At 41.3% G+C, this 24,940-nt stretch overlaps 1 protein-coding gene across 3 annotated transcripts in view; it reads left to right on the top strand.

The window, feature by feature from the left end:
* Nucleotides 1-24,940, top strand: part of LOC145993966 (phospholipid-transporting ATPase IF-like) — a 219,682-nt gene that overhangs the window by 184,782 nt on the left and 9,960 nt on the right. For all 3 annotated transcript variants that reach the window (XM_083129972.1, XM_083129973.1, XM_083129974.1), the window contains exons 18-21: nt 1,641-1,800; nt 18,918-19,020; nt 20,195-20,400; nt 22,068-22,254. In XM_083129972.1, coding sequence (XP_082986098.1) covers nt 1,641-1,800; nt 18,918-19,020; nt 20,195-20,400; nt 22,068-22,254 — 656 coding nt within the window. The remainder of the gene's footprint in view (nt 1-1,640; nt 1,801-18,917; nt 19,021-20,194; nt 20,401-22,067; nt 22,255-24,940) is intronic.

The raw sequence follows: 24,940 nt of genomic DNA, 5'->3' as shown, positions 1-24,940 counted from the left end.
CCTGCAGTGTTGTCAACAAAGCTTGGAGACCTGCAGTGTTGTCAACAAAGCTTGGAGACCTGCAGTGTTGTCAACAAAGCTTGGAGACCTGCAGTGTTGTCAACAAAGCTTGGAGACCTGCAGTGTTGTCAGCAAAGCTTGGAGACCTGCAGTGTTGTCAGCAAAGCTTGGAGACCTGCAGTGTTGTCGACAAAGCTTGGAGACCTGCAGTGTTGTCGACAAAGCTTGGAGACTCGCAGTGTTGTCGACAAAGCTTGGAGACTCGCAGTGTTGTCGACAAAGCTTGGAGACCTGCACTGTTGTCGACAAAGCTTGGAGACCTGCAGTGTTGTCAACAAAGCTTGGAGACCTGCAGTGTTGTCAACAAAGCTTGGAGACCTGCAGTGTTGTCACCAAAGCTTGGAGACCTGCAGTGTTGTCAGCAAAGCTTGGAGACTTGCAGTGTTGTCAACAAAGCTTGGAGACTTGCAGTGTTGTCAACAAAGCTTGGAGACTTGCAGTGTTGTCAACAAAGCTTGGAGACTTGCAGTGTTGTCAACAAAGCTTGGAGACTTGCAGTGTTGTCAACAAAGCTTGGAGACTTGCAGTGGTGTCAACAAAGCTTGGAGACTTGCAGTGTTGTCAGCAAAGCTTGGAGACTGGCAGTGTTGTCACCAAAGCTTGGAGACTCGAAGTGTTGTCAACAAAGGTCTGAGACTCGCAGACACACAATGCTTATTTGGCATGTTTGCAATGCAGGATTTGATCTGTTCGCCTGAAGTATGGTGGCAGAGCATGGTTTTGAACAATGATTTGGGGGGGGGGGGTGGAGCTGTTTGCTGAATATCACCCATAGTGATATTTTTAGTTCAAATATTGTATTGTACCTCTGCATATCGTAATAATGACAATTTGCCCATTAGTCTGTTTGAACTCAGGGTTTAACTTCATCACTGTATCATGGTCAGGCAGCCATGGTAGTCCAGCCAGTGGGGCATCTGACTGTCACGGGGGAGACCGGGTTTCATTCCCATAGAGCATAAACTTGGATGGGAAATTTTCCAAAAATGTCTGGGATAAAATGGCTCTTTGGCCCACCCAACACCCCATTAATGGGTACCCAGAGAATATATATGGTTGGAGTGTTTTGCTTTTCACATACCTTCACTATTGTGCAAAATCGAGAATATGTTTGGCCCTACTCCCCCTCCCTACTCATCCTGATCTTTGCAATTAGCCAAACGTGGCAGAAATGTGAAGTAAACTAAATCAAAACTAATCACTGTTGCGATTAACCAAAATTCGCAGACAAGTGACACTAAATAACAAATACAAATTGAGCTCCTTTGTTCAGAACTTTTTTTCAGAATCAGAAATATATATATATATTTCAGTTGCAACTGAAAAGTGCTTTTTTACATACTTGTAAAGCTGTAATTACAAAATAGAAAACTTGTACAATGCAAGTAAAGAACATACAAGGATATAAAAAATAATTTGACTAACGTGTGTAATGTTAGTCTGTGCACCTATGTGTGTTTTTCTTCTTACTTTCAGTGACAACCTTGTGCTACAGGTATCATCTGTATATTATTTTTTTACACAAGTGTGAATCACCCATTCTGATTCTGTTCTTAACTTCTTCCTTCTTCTTTTTACAGGTTTAGAGTTCGCGATGAACCTAATGGTCAATTTGGTTTAGTTGTGGATGGAGCTAGTCTAAGTTTAGCTCTGGAACACAACAAGGAAATGTTTAGGAGTGTTTGCTCCTCCTGCCATGCTGTGATATGTTGCCGAATGACTCCGCTGCAGAAATCGGAGGTATGTACCATCACCTAAGAATAATATTTATTTCATTAAAATAGTTAACGAGTTGATCTTTCATTAAAATAGTTAAAGAGTTGAAGTCTTGTCTCCATGATTGATGAGACTCCGCTATTTCATCGTCAAATGTGCCTTCTCAATTGTCATCATGATGCCAGGTTAGAATTTTGTACCACAAGTATTTTGACTGAAAACAATGATGTGGAACCATGCTTGCAAAGTATGCACTTTCCCACTTTATACATTATATCTATGCTCCCAATGAAGAAATGGTTTGGCTCTCACTATGGAATGCATGCAGCTTCAAGTCTCCTTGAGGAAACGTAACAACTTTTCTCCTGAGATTTCAGCCTCTGTATGGGACCAGTGGCCACCCACCATCGTGAGGAAATTGGGGAGCTACGAATGAGTAGTGTAACCCCATCACAGAAAACTACGACGACGACTTGGGGATCGTCATGCTGACCACACTTTACCCCGTAACTGGCGGGTGAGGTGGGAGTGAGACCAGCAGTCATAGCTGTTATGCCACAAGTTTTATATATTATTAATTTTCCACACATTGTAAGTTCTTTAGTACCAGTTCCATAAAAAAAAACATAGTACCTAGATACCACTGTACATAGGCTTGTACATAGCCTAGTGGTTAGTACTCAACTCTTGTGTGAAGCAACCCTTTTCTCATTCTCCACCGGGGATTGATCGATTGATTCACTTTTACACGGTTTTTGTCAATGTTACACCATGTTAAACATTTTTCTAAGCAACACAATACTATTTTCTTAAAGTGAAAATTGTACAAATACAAAATATAATACATTCTTGCAAAAGAAGTTCAATTTTTAACAGTAGGGCAATTCTCTGAAACGTGAAACCAGAATATCAAATAACAAAGTTTCAATATTATTTTTTTATTCTTGAAATTTAGGTAGAGTACAATCCAAACCATCATGAAAAACAAAAAACAAGTAAATAATTGGAAAATATTAAAGAAAAAATCTGTAAATTTGAAGGTTATTTTGCAAGTGAAAAACTCTGAAACTTTACCTCAGGTACGGATACATTTTTATAGATATATATAATTAACATTTTGAATTATTTTTATTTATCAAATAAAGGGTTACTTAGCTGCATATTGAATATGGAAATAAAGGAATTAGTCTTTTAATACACTGCAAAACTGGCATTTTTAAAGTACTCCGTGCATCACGAAAATATTAAATTTTTCTCAAGAATTTTTTGTCGAAAAACATTTCAAAACTAAAATATACTTTCAACACAGCATAAAGTACGGAAAATGCAATTATTACAATTTAATTCAAGCCACTGAGATACCAGTGCAAGTAGTTTTTGTGTCCCATGCATCACACTTCAAAGCATAACATCTTGAAACTTGAGCTGTCCTCTGGAATAAACTGAGAGGAGGCCTTTTTTTTTACAATAACTTCTTAAGTCTTCAAAGGCCACTTCCAGTGATTGGTTTGGTATAATTTGATTTGGTTTGGTTTATTTTACTTCGTTCCACTTTTGGCTAATTGCGAAGATGGGGATCAGTGATGATATCATGAAATTGATGAATTTACACTCGCAAACACCCATCCCCAAGATGGGATTGGAACCCGGAACCCGTAGCATTATGAGTTAACCACTTTGCCACAGAGGTCGGCCAAATGTTTGGTATCACCATCCTTCACCATTACGGATATCTCATAATCATCAGCAACCTTTCTCGCAACTGCATCACGATAGTGTTCATCATCATCATCATCATCACCATCACCATCATATATATGTCCCAGTCACCAGTGCTGTAACCTGCACTTGCATTCAAATGAATTCCTAATTCAATAGGTGGAGCATTCTCAGGGTATATAAACATCTACCTTGAACAGCATTGATGGTATGTATAGATTTGGTGCCTGCAATTGGCTGAGCATTATCCCAACTTCTCTCTTTTGCGAAATGCTTCTTCATTTATCAAAATAACTTTAGTTTTGGGCATGAGATTTCTAATAACTTCTGAAAAATCTTAAGTAGTCTGTACGATTGGTGCAGATTTACTTTTGCTCATTACATGAATATGAATAAGTGATTTTGCTTCTCCGCTAATTCCATCTACTACTCCCTTCCCCATGTGAAGTTGCAAAATACTTTCAGATTAATGTTTTTCTGTATTTGCAACAAAGTTCTTGCGAAAACAAGGCCTTTTACTTTTAAATTCTGAAGATGTTCGTTCATCAATCATATAACTTTGGTGATGGTCTCTAGTTTAAGATCAATTGCTTCATACAGAGTACCAACAAAGCAAGTAACAGTATTTTTTCCTTAAACTATATATCTTAGCACACAAGATATGTTTGACATTCACCATGGAATGCTGGTTGGTTGATTTGTTGTTTTAAGTCCACTTTATGCACAGTAAGGCTAATCGGGTCTGGACCTACAGTTTAAAATGGGATCCGAACCACTCGAACCTGGGACCCCTTGAGTACAAGGAGAAGATGCTACCACTGCACCATCGGGAAGGCCCCACCATGGAATGTTGAAGCAGCTGTGAACAATGTACAGGATATAGGATTGATTGATTGATTTGGTGTTATACGTCCACCTTGTGCACAGTAAGGCTAATTGGGACTGGATCTACAGTTTAAAGTGGGATCCGATCCAAGTACCTCCACCGGGTATCGAACCTGGAGCTCCTTGATTACAAGGCGATGATGCTACCACTGCGCCATTGGGAAGGCCTTTTAGGATACAGGAGTTTAGTCCTACACTGTTATCTGAAAATCTGCAATACCATTATGCAGAATTAAATAACAGATAGTAGAATATATTTATGAGGTAATTTTTGTTTAAGGCTTTTGTCCTTTAGATACTTTAAAAAAAGTGTTGCCACCTTTTGAGAGAGTTTATGGAGCCAGACGTTACGTGCAGTGGAGTGACAACATAAGGGAGAGAAATGTCCCGTGCATCACATATTAAATGTCCCTTGCATCACACAAGGAAAAAAATATTGAAACTTTGTGTTTATAAATATAAAAAATGTTGTTCATTGCATATTGTAGTACAAAGTCTTTAGCAAACTGTGTCTAAATATGGTACCCTGAAACTTCTTCAAAGCGTATCATGCCCAAGGCATGACTCGAATCCGGGACCCCGGGCGCCATAGTCCGATAGCCTAATCATTTCATAAAAAGGGCCCGAGTATGAAAGAAGCTGGAAAGAGCTTCTTTCAAGCAAATGCCACCTGCGATCTTCAGCGGATGTAAAAAACCGCTGATACGAATTCTTCCGGAATCGCAGGAAAGATACTGCAAACTCAGCTTCACGCTGAAAGCACCGTTATTGAGAGACGCGGTCTCTCAACGGCCGAAGTTCGAATTTCGTTTAAATAGCTTGAGAGAATATTTCTCTCCCCAGTCGGTATCTGAAATCTATCGCGTGCACAGTTAGCGCCTCGGAATTATACAAGTTGTTGAACTAAGAAAGTTATGGCGTGATTAGTTGTTACCAAACGTTACAAAAGGAGTTACAGCGAGGAGTAGTACGCTATCGGAAAGGAGTTTTATTTCAGGAGAGTTCATCAGAGTTTCATCAACGAACCAGAGAGTCGATCGTCACTTCCAGATCTACAGGTAACGAACGTTCCTCTATCCTTGTCTTTCATTCTCTCACACCCTTGCCAGACCAGTCAATTATAGTGTTTAAAGTTAATCGTGAGTGTTCTTATTTCACGGGGCTAGCCCCCTTGCTTGGTTAAGTGTAGACGTAGCTTTTCAGAGTTATACACCCTCTTACGATACACCTCTCGCAGCCAAATAACTTCGAATATCAGGCTTCACATAGCCTATCTACGATCCCTTAATTTAAAAACGATCGGGACTTTGTACGTGGTGGAGGTTTTGCGCGGCTTTTTTTTTTTTTTTTTTTTTTTCATACATTTCCCCTCGCGAAATGCATGTCCAATTTTTCGTGGTTATTTTTGCCCCCTGAGCTTTAACATGTTCACTCCGTTTACGAACTAACTTAACCGTCTATTATTTTTCCCGCTACCCTTTAACTTTCCATTTTTATTTACATTTTTGCGTCTTTTTAACCCCCCCCCCCCCTTGTGTTTTTATTGGCTTTCAACACGCGTTAATTTTGACGACACGGTCCCCTAGCGAAGTGTCGCCACCTGTTCGAAGCCAGCTTTAAACGCGTAATAGCGCCCGAACGCTCCCCGCTGTAACTCCTAGTCCTTTGGTTCGCGCCCCCAGCCCGTCCGTAATGTCTTTTTCCTGTTTTATGAACCCCCTTATGCTCGAAGGCCTCCAGTTCAATGGAACGGCCGGGGAGGATGTCACGCGCTTTCTTGACCGCGTAGACAGTTTCGCAACGCTTAATGAATGGGATTCCGGAAAAAAGTTGCGAATGGTTTCTGCTTTTCTGGCAGGTTCAGCGCTTCGTTGGTTCGAAGGCTGGAAAGCTGTACAGGCAGACGAAGCAGTGACCTACGATTATTTTAAGACCCAGCTGCTCGACGAGTTTACAGACTCGGCCGATAAATTGCAGCTGAAGGAGAAAATTAAATGTCGCCTCCACACGGACGTCGAATCTGTCACGGAGTATATTCGCGACAAGATACAAATGTTGCACCGTCTCGATCCCAACATGCCCACGGCCAAAGTTATCAAACACTTGACCAGGGGCCTCCAACCGGAATTTATGCGCGAGACGTACAGGCGAGAATACGCTTCCGTACCGGACTTTGTACGGGATTTAAAAGAAGTCGAGAAGCTTCAGTTCCTTATAAGAAAACGTAAGGCTCAGGAACTTTTGTCCGACGCTAATAAAGATCCCCTGCTGCGCCAGATGGGCGACCTTACCGCGCAGAGTCCCAGGAATCTCGCGTTTCAAGACACCGCGGCGCCGGCTCAGGATCTCCCACGGACCGGTGAAACCCCGGACCTTGAACAGAAAGTCGCAGCCCTTCAAGCTGAGCTTGACTCGATCAATCATAAATACGAAGGGAACTCGAACCCGAGACCTCCGTCTAATGAGACCGGTCTCGCAAAACAGTTAAAGAACTTGTCTCGGAGGATCGATGCACTTTCCAGTGTTTCTCCCCTTCAGCAGCCGCCTGATGTAAGGAGCAGCGATGATTTTTATCGCGCCCCCCATAACTCCCGCGCCCAGTCCTCTAAAGGTTCTTTTTATGGCCAAGACCAGTTTCGCCCACCGTTCAACGATTGTAACGGGTCTTCCCGACATGACCGAAGCCAGTGGTGGCCGGACGGAAATTCACGTTTCCAGCCCACACGTTTTCAATCCCCATCGCCGCGAATGGAGCAAGGGGAACGCCAAGACGGAATTCCGTGTTCTCGAGGTTCTTACCCCCATCGCACAGCCGATGCTTGCCAGGCCAGGGAAAATAATTTAAAACGGCCACTAGCGACCGGGGGAAGAGACGTGCCAACGCCCCCAGTTGTTAACTGTCTATCCGTTCAGATGTTTCCAAACGCAGAGTTGGTATCTATTAGCGTATTGCAGGCAGGTAAACCGTATAATTTCATTCTTGATACGGGTTCTATGATTTCGGTAATTTGTGCGAAGGACGTTCCAGCAAGTGCACCACGTTTTCAGATTCCCACTCTCATACAGGGTGTGACAAGCACACCTCTTGCGGTAAAGGAGATCGCGCTTTTAACGTTTTCCGTAGATGGCTTTACATTCCGCCACCCGTTTCGCGTTCTTCCGACGTTTGAACAGGGTGCAATTCTGGGGAAGGACTTTTTAAGTAATCAGCGGGCTACTTTGGACTTCCGCACAAATCGTCTCACCCTATATCGTTTTGGATCTCCAGTAAAATCTACTCTTAGGGCCACTACCCACAGGGCGTTCGACGTGTCTATCAAGCTTGCGCACATGATAAAGGCTAATCTCACTCCCGAATTTGTCGCGGCGAGGAAGATAATAGTGAAACCTCGGTCTCACCTTTGTATTCCCGTGCGCTTGGTGAATGGTATTGCCGATTCCAACACGTTATTGGAACCTGACGTGCAGTTTCAACAGAAATCTGGTTTATTAATACCCCGGGCTATTTTAAATGCACAGACCAACCTTCTCTGGATTAGCAATCCATTGACGCACAAGATTACCATTCCCAAAGGCCAGCGTCTTGGTTCGGCTGACGCTTGGGAAATCCCGGTCGCCCCGGCCGACCCGAACGGGGACAGGGCGTGTGACACCGCCGGAATATTTCCCACCCCGGCTCAGGTGCATGTCACGACAGAAACTGAAGATGCAAGTAACGTATTTCCGGTTGACAAGCAGTTCGACATAAATCCAGACCTTACACCCGTACAACAACAACAATTGTTGCAGCTCTTGAATAAATATTCCCACGTTTTTTCTTGGTCCGAAACTGACTTTGGTCGAGCTACAAATTACGTACACCGTATTCGCCTGAAAGACGATGTTGTTTTCCGATCAAGGCCGTACCCGGTGCCCATTCATTTGAGAAAAGAAATGAATGAGCAGATCGACTCCCTGTTACGGCAAGGGGTCATCCGGGAATCTACGTCCCCTTACAACTCGCCTGTGTTTCTCGTGCGCAAAAATAACGGGAAATACCGCATGGTGCAGGATCTTCGTGCGCTGAACTCGAACACCATCTTTGATGCGATTGGTATGAACGATCTCAATGAGACTCTATATCAAATGGGCGGCAAACGTTTCTATTGTAATCTTGATTTGCACCAGTCGTATTTTCAGTTACCCCTGTCGGAAGACAGCAAGCCGTATACGGCATTCACAGTGCCAGGAAAAGGCCACTTTGAACTTAATTTTGCTGCAATGGGCGCCAGCACAAGTCCTGCAGGATTAACAAGATCGATTCACTTGGCTTGTGCACAAATGGATCCTTCCACGTTCGCCTCCTACATGGATGATCTGTACTGTTTTGCCGACGAGTTCTCGGTCTTATTGACCACCCTCGAACAACTGTTCAAGTGTTTAGAGGCGGCCGGTTTGAAACTTACCCCTTCTAAATGTTCCTTCGGTTATAGCCAGATCATCGCCCTCGGGAACCGAGTTGGCCGTTTCGGTTATTCTATCTCGGATAAGATTATCGACTCTATTACGCACTACATCCAGCCCAAAACCGTGCGTCAGGTGCGCCGCTTTTTGGGTCTTACTTCCTACGTCCGGCGGTATATTAAAAACTACTCAGACATTGCCGCTCCGCTTCAGGCTTTGGTAGGAAAGAATAAGCGTTTTCAATGGGAAAAGGAACAACAAGACGCCTTTGAAGCATTAAAAAAGGCTCTCATTACGGCCCCCGTTCTCTTGCCGTATAAGCCTGACAAAGAAGTTCGGGTTTATACTGATGCATCGACTACCGCGATTTCTGGGATATTGATGCAACAAAACTCTGAAGGGGCGTGGCTCCCTTGTGCGTATTGCTCACGAAAATTGAAAGATCACGAGACTAGGCTCGGGATCATTGAACTTGAACTGTTGGCCATTCTTTATACGTTAAAGAGCTTCAGGTTCTATCTTGTAGGACGCCATTTCTTTTTGTTTACCGATAACAAAAGTATAACGTATCTGCGCACCGCTAAATCTCTCTCCCCTAAACTCTTACGTTGGTCGTTATCGATAGATGAATATTTTTTTACGGTTTCCCATTGCCGCGGACCCCTTGTCCCGGGATACTGGTATCGAATTATTCATGCAGGATAAAACCATTGATATTGCCTCTCATCAGCGCGCGGATGAAACCCTCGGCAGTATCATTCGCATTTTGGAGGATCCACAGGGAGAGGGCAGCCGAGCCCCCGCCCCCCTCCAACGGCAGGCGTGTTACCATTCCATCGAAAATGGGTTGCTCTATCGGCTCCATCGAATGGCCTCGGGTGCACAGAAGCTTCTGTGCATACCGACCACCCTCCGTGACACGGTGATTGAATCTCTCCATTCATTGCCGACCGGAGGCGGCCACATGGGTTTTTCCAAAACTTACAATCGAGCCCTCAAAGAAATTTATTTTCCCTTTATGAAGAACTTCATACAGCGGAAAATCAGGGAATGCTCAGTGTGCCAAGCGAATAAGAAGCCGCCCGGTTATCCGGCCGGCGAGTTATTAACTTATCCGCCGCAAAAACCATTCCAATCCATCGCGATTGACTTCAGTGGGCCTTATCCCGCTTCAGGACCGCTCAGACATAAATATATACTCGCGGCGACTGACTTTTCAACCCGGTATATGGTCGCACGTTCGACTCCCGACGTATCGGCTCAAACGGCGGCCGACTTTCTGTATGAAGAGATTATACTCCGTTGGGGGGTCCCGGAGACCGTCCATGCGGATAGAGGAAGTTCATTTACTGCTAAGCTTTTTCAGGAGTTGAATGAAAAGCTAGGAGTAAACCTCAAGTTCGCGCCCACGGCGTGTCATAATTCCTTGGGTATTCAGGAGAAAGGACATTGCAGTTTGCAACAGATTCTCAAGAACTATGTAAATTCGTCCCACACTAATTGGCCCCGCCCTCTTTTCTTATAATACGGCCCGCCAGCAGAATTTGCGTTATTCGGCGTTCTATCTTTTGCACGGTTTCGAACCCCGTACTCCCTGGTCCGCGATGCTCCATAGGAGCGTGTGTGCAAGCGTAGAGAATGAAATGAGATTTAAAATCCTGGATAAGGCACGTGCAGCGGCCGCAGAACATCTCCAAGCTCGCCACCACGCCGTTAAGCCAGCTTATGACCGACGACATTCTCAAATCTCGTTTAATAAGGGCGATGAAGTCCTTATTTTCGATGCCACCCAGCGCATCGGAACATCTAGAAAATTTTCTGGACGTTTCACCGGGCCTGGAACTGTAATCGAACGCGTTCACCCTAATTCGTATCGGGTCCAGTTCACGAATAAGCGAGGTCAGGTGATTATTGACGAGATCGGGATACAACGTCTTAAACTGTATCATCCGCCCCATGAAGATTAGCGAACACCGGGGATAAGGGAAGGTTGCCACACCCGCCCCCCCCCCCTTTTTGGCTAGTTACCGACGGTCACCTATAACTTTTGCTATATATCAGTGGTCAATGAGCAGCAACGATCAGACAGGCAATTTTTTTTCAATACTTTTAACTTCATACATAAATCGCTAATAAATAAATATCCCCCTTCTCTTATGCGAAAATGTTGTGAAAGGTATTGTTTTTCGCCAATCACCGCAGCTGCACGTAGTGCAGACTGTACGTCACCCACACCAGAATAATGAAGGTCACGAAGAAGTAACAGATGTTAAATAACACTAAGAGTGTTTATATGTAGCGCACAGTGTAGTAGTCTCAACGATAAGTTAACAATTAAGTTAAAATGGGCTTATTATATTATATACAAGTCCCCCCAGGGGCACCTTCTGTTTAACAGAGGGGAAAGGACGACGCAAGCCGAAGGCTTTTGCATTATTTATCAAATCGTGTGCTGAGCACACGATTAATGACTTACACGAAGTACATTCTTCACGAGTTTGGTGTGCGGATGGACGAAACTGGCGTTAAAAATACGTTCACATATTTACGCATATTTTTTTTTTGCATTCCAGTGGAGGATTTAATAGATTTTATACAAATAGTACCTTTGTCGCTTGCACGGGAAAATATACCTCACCGCACCTTCGTAATAATTGTGCTCAGAGTTCAGTCCAGTTACATTACGGATAGAGAGGTAAATAACGACGACAGAGATTTAAAGGTGCTGCTCCAATGAAGAGACAATGAATAAATAAATCAGTGCATGAAGCGAAGTCGGCTTCATTAAGTAATCAAGCGACGGTTAGATTATTATTATCCCGTTTAGTCAGAAGAGTTGTGGCTTGCTCCCACACCTGAATAAGTATATAGTTACTGACAGCATAGACCTACAATATGGCGTTACTTGTATCATAACAGTTTTAACTTTGTTTTTCTCAACGGTGCAAGCGTTAAGTTTTAAAGACATACTTCGTTAAGCACGTACTTATCACTATAGTTTTGGTACTTTCATCTTTATAACGATAATAGCGATTTATTTGTTTTTACTTAGAAGCTGCCTGCTTCATCGTTTCCCGCTCACGACCCGCTTTCAAGCAGTCTCCTGCTGCAGCTCATATTACTAGGACCATAATAAGCGAAAATAGCATCGATACTTATCACACTTATGAAAACATAGGCTTTACCATAGTAAATGCGGCCATACATATTAGCGTACTATTCCAAGTCAGTGCTCTCTCGGAGCTGGAAGTGCGTACTCAACACCACGCTCCGTGCGCCTATGTCAATGTGATCCTCCCTCCCGCGAACACTTGCGTGCAGGCCGAGGTCCTGGATTTCCCACCGCCGTTTCACTTTCCCCAAGCGAGGGAAAGGCCTATTTCATTTATCGCCCATCTCTCGTATGATGACCTTTCCCTATTTTAAACAGAGAGTCGTTCCGGCCGCCCACTTTTCGGCACCTGTTTATGTCTTGACTCAGGATAGGGATGCGTTTGTTTATCACAACAGGCATGGTGACCTGGAACTGCATTGAACGGCGTCTGAAATTCTGCTGAATTTTCTCGACCCCGTGTTGGTAATCAGGAGGCATCTCCATTCGAATCCACGCCGGAAGAACCCGCCATCCCAGCTCGCTCTCAAGAACGAAACATTTTTCGAAGTACATTCGTTTGTTCCCCGGCACATTTTCTCACCTCCCGTCGCAGCGAAACCTCCCCCCCACTTTTCCGTCGCGCACCCCGCAGATATCACGCACGGAAACCGCAGCGCTCGCTTTTTGCGACGGCGAAGGCAGATCCTTTCCCGCTACGGAAAATATGAACTTTGGCCGGAGCCGAACCAAGGTTGCCAGTGCAATCTATTTCCCTTTTTTAAAGACAGTCTCGCTTGACTCAACGGTGATACATCGACACTCCCCCCCCCCCCTTTTATTGCACATCATCAGGATAGGCGATTGCAGTTATTTCGCCCGTTTTCTCTGAGCTGTTTCTCTCAGTAACTGACCTTTGCTCCTCTTCCAATCAGCTCCCGGCATTACAATTCAGTGTTGCCAGCCCTAACGTTCTGGTTTCCAAGAACGAAAAATTCGCTCAAGACGAGTTACAAATGAAACGTCGCCAGTAGCTTTAGGACTTCGGACCTCGCATGCGCCTGGGAAAATCACGTTCCGCCGAGGAATTCAGAAAAGACAGGACTCAAATTACTTTGCCAGAGCCGTGAATCCTGCACGACGACCTGTATTCTGTACCCTCCTATGTAAGGTTCCATAATAATTGTTAGCCGCAAACAAGGGCACAATTTTCTATCCGTTCACTTTCTTAGAACAGAGTTTTTTTATTAACTTACCTAAAAATGCATGGAAGCGAATTTTCCACATTGGGTTTTTAAAATTTCGTTTCGATGAATGGTCCTTTACTTCGAACATTACATTCTAACGTTTACGTCAGCCTATCGACGTAACCCCTTGACATTTGAAAACCGTTTATTCACTTGATAAGTGACACATTTTTAAGGGTTATTAATAAAAAAGGGACTGGGTCCTACAGTGCTCAGCCATTTTCCTTCCGAATTTTATTACGTTAATTCCAGGGAATTGGCATTTGGGTTAATCTTTTCAGCGGCATTCAGAAAACTGTTACCTTCGCTAACCACGACGATAATATCCGCCTTTCGGCGGTACAGTTTCAATTATGTTTCAGTTATTTATAACTTCCACACTCCCTTCTCGTGGCAAACAGCCAATTATTTTCCTTATTTTAATTCTCGGCACATTTAATTTATTACCTGTAATTCATATATTCCACTTATGCTTTCAATTCAGCCACAATGAATCATCGCGTTTTAGAACAACGTTACAGAAATGTATTCCCTAATAGTTTTTTTTTAAGGGACATCATCTTATGAACATTAATTACATTTTCTTTCGTTTATTGCGTACGCTCGCCCGTACTGGGACCTACAATCGGTTACATTCTCGAAATAAACCGTCGCTTGAACCGATACCTTTGCCTAATCTCAACGCATCTTATTACCATAGCATTCACGCTGTCGTGAAGGAACATATAGATTACTTTATTGCCCTTGTGTTTTTGATTCATTTTCGAACCCCCCTTTTATTCATATTTACGCCATCTTTGTTTTTTTTAGTCAATTTATACCCATTGTACACTAAAGTAATTACTCCCCCCCTCCAATGCCGTCAACGTTGACTACAGAGGACGGGATATTTCACTTGTTGCAAGTTCATCACCGCCCTCGGGAAGATAACGTCCTTTATCAATTTATTATTTTTATTATTATTCTTACTATTATCGTTCTCGCCACGGTAACCCGTCCCCATCTTAACGAATAACCTTTGGGCTAGTGCTTTGCTTTTGCAATTGCTTATTTTAAAGAATAACTTTTAAACTTACACCCCCCCCCCCCATATACCTTGCGTTTTATTGCAATTTTTTTTTACATTTTCTAGATTTTCGCTTCACTCGCGATATTTTGGATTTATTATTCACGAAGCAACGTTTCAGTTTGCACCCCTACCTTTTTTTAAACGATCTGGTCTGGTTTTCCTGTTCATTTTTCAGCTGCCCCTTACCCTACCTTTCCACACCGTTCGTCTCAGCCCAGCAAGGACTGTTGCTGCAGTTTGAAGCAGAGATCACAACAGATGCATCCAGCATCCCCAGGAATCATCATGTTCCGGATCAGCATCTTCCAGAGGTTCGTTCCCTCCAGGACAAAAGTGCACCAACTCCCTACTGGAACTACCATTCTTGCGACGCGTGATCACCAGACGTTTTTCGAGTCCAGCAGTGCACTCCACCCCACCAGACTTTTCATCTTTGTGATCAGCACCTTTCAGAAGTGCATCATCCCCCCTGGACTTTTCATCTTCGTGATCATCACGTTCTTGAGACGCACGCACCAGTTATTCTTGCGACCCGCGATCACCATAAGTGGTTCGTCTACAGCAGTGCACCCCAACCCCCAACGACTCATAATAATTAGTGATCAGCGCCTTGTAGAAGTCATCAGTGTTGATTGACAGCTATCACCAGCACCCCCCATTAGAATTCATCAGTTTGGAGAGCAGAGTTCCTCCGACCCGCCGTCAGCTTTTATCATGGGGATGACCATTACTTACCAGATGTCCCCCCAGACTCATCAGTTTCGGAACCAGCAACGCCCCAGTGCCTTCGTCACATTTCAGAATTCACGTTGGCGCCGCTGTCCGTCCGTCTGTCCACTCTAGGATCTTCATGACGACCCCCTCCCCCTCGTCGAGTCTTCACTATTTGGCGCCAGTGCCCCATCTCCGCACCTCATCTCACCTCCAAGTGTGTCGTCCAGTGCTCACCCTTAACCCCCAGGAAAGCACCCAGTCTGCAGTCGACAGTGTCACCCCCCTTCCTCCAGATGGCAAGGATTCTTCACACATGTTCGTGGGTTCGACACCGGTTCCAGACTTACCCAACATACATCGCGCGCGTCGTGTGTTCGGGTCCAATCACCGAAAAATGTGAAAATGGACGCTCTACCAGTGCCGTTTTCGCGTGTCTGTTCCTCCTGGACTTCCACTGTTCGCGAGTCAGAACTTTTTCCCTCGCACAAACTGCCAGTGTGTTCTCCTTCGTCCAGGAACAGCCTTTCGGTGACGTTTTTCGGACTCATTGGATAAACTTGTTTCCAGTTTCTGGTATATCTCCTCTGTGCGTGTGTCGCGTCGCATATACAAATGCGTGTGTCCGCATCGATTCGTGTGCTCCGTTTGTTCCTGGTTTGACTCTCGTCGCCGGATCTTCAAGAACATTTCGCCGATCTCCGTTAGCAATGGACGCTCGCCATCGCGATTGCTAATGGGGTATCCTTCAGCTACATCAAGAACGCTACCTAAGTGTCTTTTTTTTTCTGTTTCCCTCTGGTCAACCAACATTTCGGCCAGTACTATATGTTAAAAACACAAACTCGAAGTGTCACATTGGGAATCAGTTTTTTTCAGACCGGCAGAAAGACTTAAATTATTTTCTACCTCAATTTTCTGCCACTACTGTTATTATTTTTTTCCCCTTTTCAAATTATGTGTATTAACTAAACAGACAATAGTTTGAGGGCGGAACGCCCCATGTATATATATCATATCGCAATTTCGATGTTTGTACTTGTGAACCCTTCAGGTTGATCCTGCTGTATATATTGCATGGCAATTTTTTTCTTGGGTGCTGCTTCCCAAGTTTTTTTAATAACTTATTTAAACATTTCAAAGTGTATGAACATACTCCGCGTTTCCTGACCTATATGCAATGGAACTGACCTTGCCCAGGAAGCAAAGATACATTTTCTGCTCTCTTACGGGTGCTACAGTGTTTGCGTGTGCTCCGTGTGTACAGTGATAAACACCGCTACGGTGACGGCATGAGAAATGGCGAGTCAGCATCAGCTGACCCCGCGTAGTACGCGTGCCATCAATGTTGTTTATAATCCAGCATGTTAAGTTCTTTAAGTGCATGATTTTTGGTTGTGTGTAAAATTTATTTTTCCTTACACCCACCCTTGTATAATAGTAATTTTTTTGGGTTGGTGTAAATAAATTATCTTCTAGAGTTGACTGGTATGGCCGGGCTCGCGTTACAAAAAATTAACTTCCCTGCGTGAATTTAATTTTTTGCCCCAGGCAGGTGTGTCGTATCATGCCCAAGGCATGACTCGAATCCGGGACCCCGGGCGCCATAGTCCGATAGCCTAATCATTTCATAAAAAGGGCCCGAGTATGAAAGAAGCTGGAAAGAGCTTCTTTCAAGCAAATGCCACCTGCGATCTTCAGCGGATGTAAAAAACCGCTGATACGAATTCTTCCGGAATCGCAGGAAAGATACTGCAAACTCAGCTTCACGCTGAAAGCACCGTTATTGAGAGACGCGGTCTCTCAACGGCCGAAGTTCGAATTTCGTTTAAATAGCTTGAGAGAATATTTCTCTCCCCAGTCGGTATCTGAAATCTATCGCGTGCACAGTTAGCGCCTCGGAATTATACAAGTTGTTGAACTAAGAAAGTTATGGCGTGATTAGTTGTTACCAAACGTTACAAAAGGAGTTACAGCGAGGAGTAGTACGCTATCGGAAAGGAGTTTTATTTCAGGAGAGTTCATCAGAGTTTCATCAACGAACCAGAGAGTCGATCGTCACTTCCAGATCTACAGGTAACGAACGTTCCTCTATCCTTGTCTTTCATTCTCTCACACCCTTGCCAGACCAGTCAATTATAGTGTTTAAAGTTAATTGTGAGTGTTCTTATTTCACGGGGCTAGCCCCCTTGCTTGGTTAAGTGTAGACGTAGCTTTTCAGAGTTATACACCCTCTTACGATACACCTCTCGCAGCCAAATAACTTCGAATATCAGGCTTCACATAGCCTATCTACGATCCCTTAATTTAAAAACGATCGGGACTTTGTACGAAAGCACAGAAATAATAAATTTAAAAAAACTATGTGCTTCTCACATGTTTTTCTGAGTCCGGTGCATTACACAGCTTTTTTTATTTAACTTTGCATTGTTAATTTGAGAAAGGATTTTATTTCGTGGCATATGGTAAGCAATCACCCAGTATTAAAACACTGAATATGGAAGATCAGTGTGCAATATCAATTAACCATCATACCAGACTCATTTAACCATTTACGAATGTCCCATGCATCATGTAGAGAATCGCCCTTTTACATAGTGACTTTTTGAGGCTGTGACTGAATTTACACATGCACACATACATAGATGGATATTGATAGACATACATATATAGATTCAAATAAAAGTGAATGGATCCCATTTGTGCATCAAGATATTCAGCTAAAGAAACAGTTTTTTAATGTTTTTCTTTAAATCCATTATATCAATTCATTCAAGTCATTGAGGTAATTTGTAGTACATTATGATAAGTACTGTTCGTTTTTTTCGGTAAATTTTGATTGCTTGAAAATTTTGCAACTTTTTCAGAGGGCTTAGCAGATGGTGGTCTAGAAAACCAGATCAGAAATTGTGATGGAACTGACCACAGCTTATGCAATGAAAGCTACTATGGAGGTTTTCGTTTTGTGTGCATGCAAAAATACTATGTATGCACTTACTGGGAATTCCTTTAATTCGGGGAATTATGTGTGAATTTTTCTCCATAGAAGTGAAAAATTGCAACTTTCATTAATCAAAATCCCATTGAATTTATGCATATTTATAAAAGCCCTGTGGCAATGTTTTAGCTTAGTTTTTATTTTTATCGAGCTAGGAAAAGAAAGCTGCATAGAAAATAAAACAGAATTCTCTCAGTCTGTTTACTTTGATAGTGTCCTTTGCAGAACAGTCTATCTGACAAGACTGAAGTTTATTGCAAGATAAGATATTTTGAAGTTGATTAGGTAAATTTGAGTTCGAAATTCTTATACAATGAACAATTTTTCGTAGATTATTATATCCTGTAACATTTGTGACTTGTGTTTGTAGATGTATTTCGAGTGTGGGTATGTGAAATGGCAAATGTAAACTCCTCCCCTTAAATTAAATATTTTTTATATATATATATATATACCATTTAATTGAGTTGAATTAGAATTTTTGGATGCATTGGAATTGTACAGACCCTTTACATTGTTAATATATATATCTGTGTGGGGGGGGAGGTGAGAGGTGGTAATATGCAAGACTGAAATACATGAATCATCTGCTTGTACCCTTGAATTTTTGTAAAGTTCACCAGAAAACCGGGAATTATACTTGAATTTTATCATGGTCCCACAGTAGCCACCCTGATATATTTTCTCCCAGTGAATTTGCTCCACTTGTTACTAGAAAATACTGAAAAAGTCAAATCTTTTTTTGAAACGTACTTTGAGAAAATAAAGTCAAATTGGAATATTGACAAAGATTTAGGCAATGTTATGCAATAACGAAATGAGAATTGGAGCAACAATACTCACCTATAATGAAATAATACAACAATGGTTATTTCCATGACAGTACAGAAAGGTTTAATATTTTAATCGGAGTGCAGCAGTAGGTTAAAATGTTACTTTTTTTAATGAAATATCTTACCTCATTCTAACATGTTCCAGGTTGTGCGGTTGATGAAGACTTCCCCAAACAAGCCAATCACAGCAGCCATAGGAGATGGAGCAAATGATGTTTCCATGATTCAGGAAGCCCACGTTGGATTGGGTAAGAAACCCACCCTCATTGTTGCGTGTTTGTGATATGATTGCTTATAGATTGGAGTAGTTAATCTTACAATTTTAATTTTTTGGTTATTTGTTACAAACATTCATACAGGAAGAGTATGTTTGAATAACAAATTTTTTGTATTACTTTGTATAGATAATGATTTGGTTTGATTATTTTTTTAAGGATGATTTCTATAATTACTGTGTAATGACGCCACCACAGCCACCATAGGTTAGAGAAGACTCCCCCACTTCTTAGTCAACCTTCTGCAACGGCTTTTTTACCCCCAACAGACATCAAAGCTAGGTAATCAAACAGTAAAATGAATTATCATTTGCCAAAAATATGCATTTTGTAGGGTTGAACCGATACCACTTTGAACCCATACCCATACTGATGGTTAGCAGAGTGGTTAGCACAGCACACTATGATGCCAGAGGTCCCTGGTTCGAATCCCATTCTAGGCATGGGTGTGCTTTGCGAGTGCTCCTTCATCAATTTCATCATCACTCATGCTCAACTTCAGAATTAGCCAAAAGTGGCAGAAATGCAAAGTAAAATAAACCAAATCAATCAATCAATCTTAACGATTCCCACTGAAAAGTGTAATAATTAAAAGTTGTTCAAAATATTGATTAATATTAGTGTGTAACTATTCCACTTACATGCATCAATCTAGCAACATCTCTGTGCTAGAGGTTCCAAATTCAAACCAAAGATTGAGCATATGTGTCCCTTTGCGTTGTCACTTCATCACTTTTACCCTCATGGCAAGTAGCCGGAGAGGTGTGAAAGTCATGTAAAATAGTAGAGAGTGATTTGGTTACTTTACTTCGCTTTTCTCCCACTTTTGGCTAAAAATAGAATGAGTGATGGTATGATAAAACTGATAAAGAGACATTCACGCTTAGGCTGCGATTCAAACCTGGGATACCTTAAGTTCTAGCATGCTATGCTAACCATTGTGCCACGAAGATCAGTGTAAAATAAGAAATATATACAAGTACAAAAGGTAACATTAAATCAGTCACGTTCCTACTGCTATTAATAATCCAAACAATATTTTAAGCAGTTAAGCTTTAATTCTTTACCATGTCTTCATGCATTTGACCTAAAGGTTATTATTATTATTAAAAATTGGAACGTAAAATTTGTTTTCATGTCCTTTCAGGTATTATGGGGAAGGAAGGTCGCCAGGCTGTAAGGTGTTCAGATTTTGCATTTGCCCGTTTCCATTTCCTCCGAAAGGTTCTCCTGGTGCATGGCCATTGGTACTACGTGCGCGTGGCAACTCTAGTCCAGTATTTCTTTTACAAGAATATAATCTTCATCACGCCACTAGTGTATTACTCCTTCTACAATGTATTTTCTACACAAGTGAGTATAGTTGAGAGTGTAGTTATTTTTCTAAAGATATAATTACAACAAAACTCCAGGTATATTTGAGACATAATTTAGGATTTCAGGTAATATACTATCATTTTTTTTGACAACTCAAGGCTTTTAATGCTCAATCATCTATATTCATTGCTGTAATGAACCTAGGAGGTAGAAAAGTGAGCTGTTATTTTCCAGCTTTGGAATTTTTATATCTTCCACTATTGCATTAAGCAGGGTGGATACTCACTGGGAATTCCTCGAGTTCCATAAATTCTGCATGAATTATTTTCCATAGATGAAAAAATTGCTACTTTTATTAATCCAAATGCAACTTTAGTAAACCAAATTTCATTGAATGTGTACATATTTATAAATGCCATGAGGCAAGTTCTTCACAGTTGAACTTTTTTTTTATAGATGAAGGAAAAGAAAGCCACGTGGAAATTAAAACAAAATTCTCTCAAATTTACTTTGTTAGTGTCCTTTGCAGAGCAATCTATCTGACAGATGGAAGATTATTGAAAGATAAGATATCTTGAAGGCGAGTAGGTAAATTTGAGTTTGAAATTCATACAAAATTAACAATTTTTCATAGATTAGTATATCCCATAACATTAGTGACTTGTGTTTCTAGATGTATTTAGAGCCTGAGTATGTGAAATGGCAAATGTAAACTCCTCACCTTAAATTAAATATTTTAAATATATATGAGGCATATTCGGAAAGTAAGTACCGAAAGGGTGTAAGAAATAAAGTAAAATAGTTTTGTACCTTTTTTTTATTTGAATTGCATTCTACAGAACTTAAACTATTTTTCTATGTAGTTTCCACCATTTTTCAAGCATTTGTCATAGCGTGGCACTAGTTTTTGTATCCCATCATCATAGAATGTTCCGGCCATCCATGCACTCCTGCTTCGACGTCATCATCCTCGTCGAAACGCTGACCACAATTTTCGATTCCAGGCGATCTGTCTCAATTTCGTAGAGGACTGTTTTCTTGAAATTTGTGGAAAATCCATGGAAAGCGACGATATTGTGAAGCGTCTGTTTCCACGAATTTCTGTGTCCACCGCATGCACCAAATCCTCTGTCACAACAGATGGCCGACCCCTCCTTGGCTCATCATGAACTGTCTCACGACCTTCTTTAAGCATAAAAAAATGACCTCTCACAGTTGACGGTGGATGTCTACCGGTTTCACGTCTCTTGCATTGAGAAAACAAAACACAGACCATACTTCACAGTCGGCGGGCCGATTGATTTTCTTGAACATTTCAAACCTTCATAAACCTACGAAGAAAAAGCATGACCTCACTTTACGAATACGCCTCGTATACCGTTTAATTGAATTGAATAGAATATTTGTGTATGCATGTGGGTGGCGAGAGGTGTTGATACACAAGGTTGAAATATAGAAAATGTCTGCTTGTAGCCTTGAATTTTTCTAAAGTTCATCTTGATAACGGAATTATACTTGAATTTTATCATGATCTATAGTGGCCACCTTGACTGAGGTATAATTTAAACTGTAAAATATTCATATTTCATGTCGGCTGCAAATTGAAACTGCTACTTGTGCAAAATTGGCAAATATTGCTCTGTCTATTTTGGCAAATGAGGTATTTATTATGAAATGTTATGCCACACATTTCTATGTTTCAGGCTTTGTACAATAGCATGTTCCTGACATTCTACAATATCCTCTTCACTTCCCTACCTGTTCTTATATTCGGGCTGTTCGAGCAGAACTTCTGTGCAGAGAAGCTCCTTCAGCTACCTCAGCTGTACACCAGGAACACACGGAACGCTCTCATGTCGTGGTGGTGCTTTGCGGAGTGGAACTTGCTGGGTAAGTTTAATCTTGTGTACAGAGAACAAGTTTCGTTGGGGGAAAAATGTGTGTGGATTTCACCAGAGTGGAATCTCGATTTTCTGTTTTTCAGGTGACTAAGCCAAGAAAACGTAATGCCGGAAAATGTAAAATTTATAACATTTGCTATGCTGAGATCATGATTGAATGTATAATGTGGAAAAATGTAAAAATACAGGAACGTAAAACCGGGGTTCCGATTGTATAAAGCAGTTGATCTTCGATTAGCCAGTAAAATTGATCTGCAGTCACGCTGAACTCTGATTTTGTGTTGTATAAAAGTTGAACTGAGATTAAGTCCCTACGATCTGCGGTCAAAGTTGACCCGCGATTTTTCTCCGATCAGCAGACATTGACCGTAGTTCAGCTGTTGTAACATGGTTGTACTAACGAATATTTGCTTGTGTAATGTGTTGCAAGTGAACGTATGTGGCAAGATGGGAGATTTCAATTCATAAAATCCCGTTTCATAATAATAAAGAAGAAGCATGCACAACAAGGTGAACAATGATAAATATTTCTTCCATTTTTCTTTCTTTGCATATATCGTGTGTGTTATTTACTTTTTGAAATACCATGTATTTTCTTTTCTTGAAAATTGCCTTAAATGACTGCAAGAGCATGTTGTAACATTGTTTAATTTCATGATCAGAGAAAGGTAACTTGAGAACAATCAAGTGTTGATACAAACAGAAAATATGACTCGCTTGCGTTTCTTTGTTGATATCATATCATTGTAAAACTTGCATTGGGATGAAGAGGGAGTATAAAAATATTACCATTTCGCTTTACTACATCCAGCCAAGTGTCATTGCAATTCAATTTTGTTCGCAGAATGGAACAGAGCATGTAACTTTGGCTGTAGTGTATACATCTACTGCTTTATGAACCGAGCACGTTGCATTTTAGTTGGTAAAGCTTTCTTTCCTCCTGATATATAAAGAACACATATTTTATTTCGAATATTATTTGTTTTGGACTTAATTTACATCCAAGAGGACAAACGCCATTGTTGTTTCAATATTTTTTTCCATTCGGGAAAATGCAAACACATTTTACATTTCACTACGTAAGTTATCCAATTAAGTGCAAGGAAAATTCCATATACTACTTACAGGAACTAATGGTCCACCTGTAACACCTTATCGTGTAATCACAAAATAAATATAATAAACATATCCTCACATGAACAATAGCTCCAAATCCGAGTATAAGAAAGTTGTTATATCTCTTTTAAGCAGTAAAAAGAAATACAGATTTTTTTTTTTTAAAAAAAAATCTATTCATGCAAGCATATTTTCTCCCCTTTGCAACCCAGAACCAATAGTTGCTTTCGATGTCAATGATAAATCATCCACATGGAATTCGCACAAGCAATAAATGGCCATTTAGTATCTAATTTACGTGATTTTACTAAATTTGCAACATGTTCGAATATTTACTATGTCTACCAGCTCAGATTTATTCTTTATTCAAATATTAAATACATGCATTTTCCGAAACCGACTTTAAAATGTTTGCAGTTCAGTGTTGGACAATTGGCAACATCACAGGCACACTAGCGACATGTCTGGAATTGCCAAGTTGCCAAGCATATTTCTTTGATCCAAGATCAGGATTTGATCTAAGATCGACAAATCAACAGTTAGCTTTATACAACATGACAGAAGCTTGATCTTAGTTCATTCCCGGATCGTAGGTCAAATCTGATCTCCAGTTAGTGATGTTTATACAACTAACCCTTATTTTCACATTAAAGTGATATTCGAATGTAAAACGCTTGAGAGTAGGGTACTCGAACGAGTGCAACGAAGCAAAAGTGATCCTATGCAGTACTGTAGTGACCCTAGTTAGCAGTAAGATTTTTATATTTGTAAATGTGTTCAGTCAGGAAGGAAATGCCTATCTATTGCAGTTGTTAAAACTATTGTCTTGTAATTACTGGGCAACAGGCTCTATTCCTGGCACAGGCTCTGGTGGAGGCACATAGTGGTTCAGATTAACTTTAAGATGTAGGTTCAGTCCCAATTAGCCTTCTGTGCAAGAACTTATTACTTTCCAAAATGGTAAATGAGGAACGGTAGATATTTCCTGTTAGGGGTGGAACTGATTAAACTGATATTTGCATGTTGGTGTGTCAGTAAAATTAATGATGATTTTAATGACCCAATTGTGTCTATAAATAGAAGTGCTGAGCTGATATCACTTTGAACTCATACCAGTACTCTCACCAATACTAATAATTAATGACCGGATGTTAGGCATTTAAAATATTCAAAATAAGCAGGCAAAAAGGCATAAAAATTTCACAAAACTCTTAACATCATCTCTCCAACAACACAATTTTTCAGTACCGGAAATGGTCTCCCCACGTCTACTGGTGTACTGGAGCATATTTAACAGGAATCAATATCAGTTCTAACATTGTTTTCATCTGTAAGGATCAGTTGAAACCGATGAAAATCCTGATTATCAGCAAAAACTTGCCGACGTTTTTGTTGTACAATGCAAATTACAACACTTGGAACCACTTGAATTTTCTGCAGAACATCGTCCACAACACAGTGATTTTACCAGTCTTCCTCTTCAAGACACTTGATTGCATCTGCTAATGCAGAATGCGAAGTTAATTTCGAAAATCAGGTAAATAGGTATTGATACATGA

Source organism: Lepisma saccharinum, chromosome 10 (assembly GCF_977018435.1).
Source record: "Lepisma saccharinum chromosome 10, izLepSacc3.1, whole genome shotgun sequence".
Lineage (NCBI taxonomy): Eukaryota > Metazoa > Arthropoda > Insecta > Zygentoma > Lepismatidae > Lepisma > Lepisma saccharinum.
This window is presented reverse-complemented; position numbering and strand designations above follow the sequence as displayed.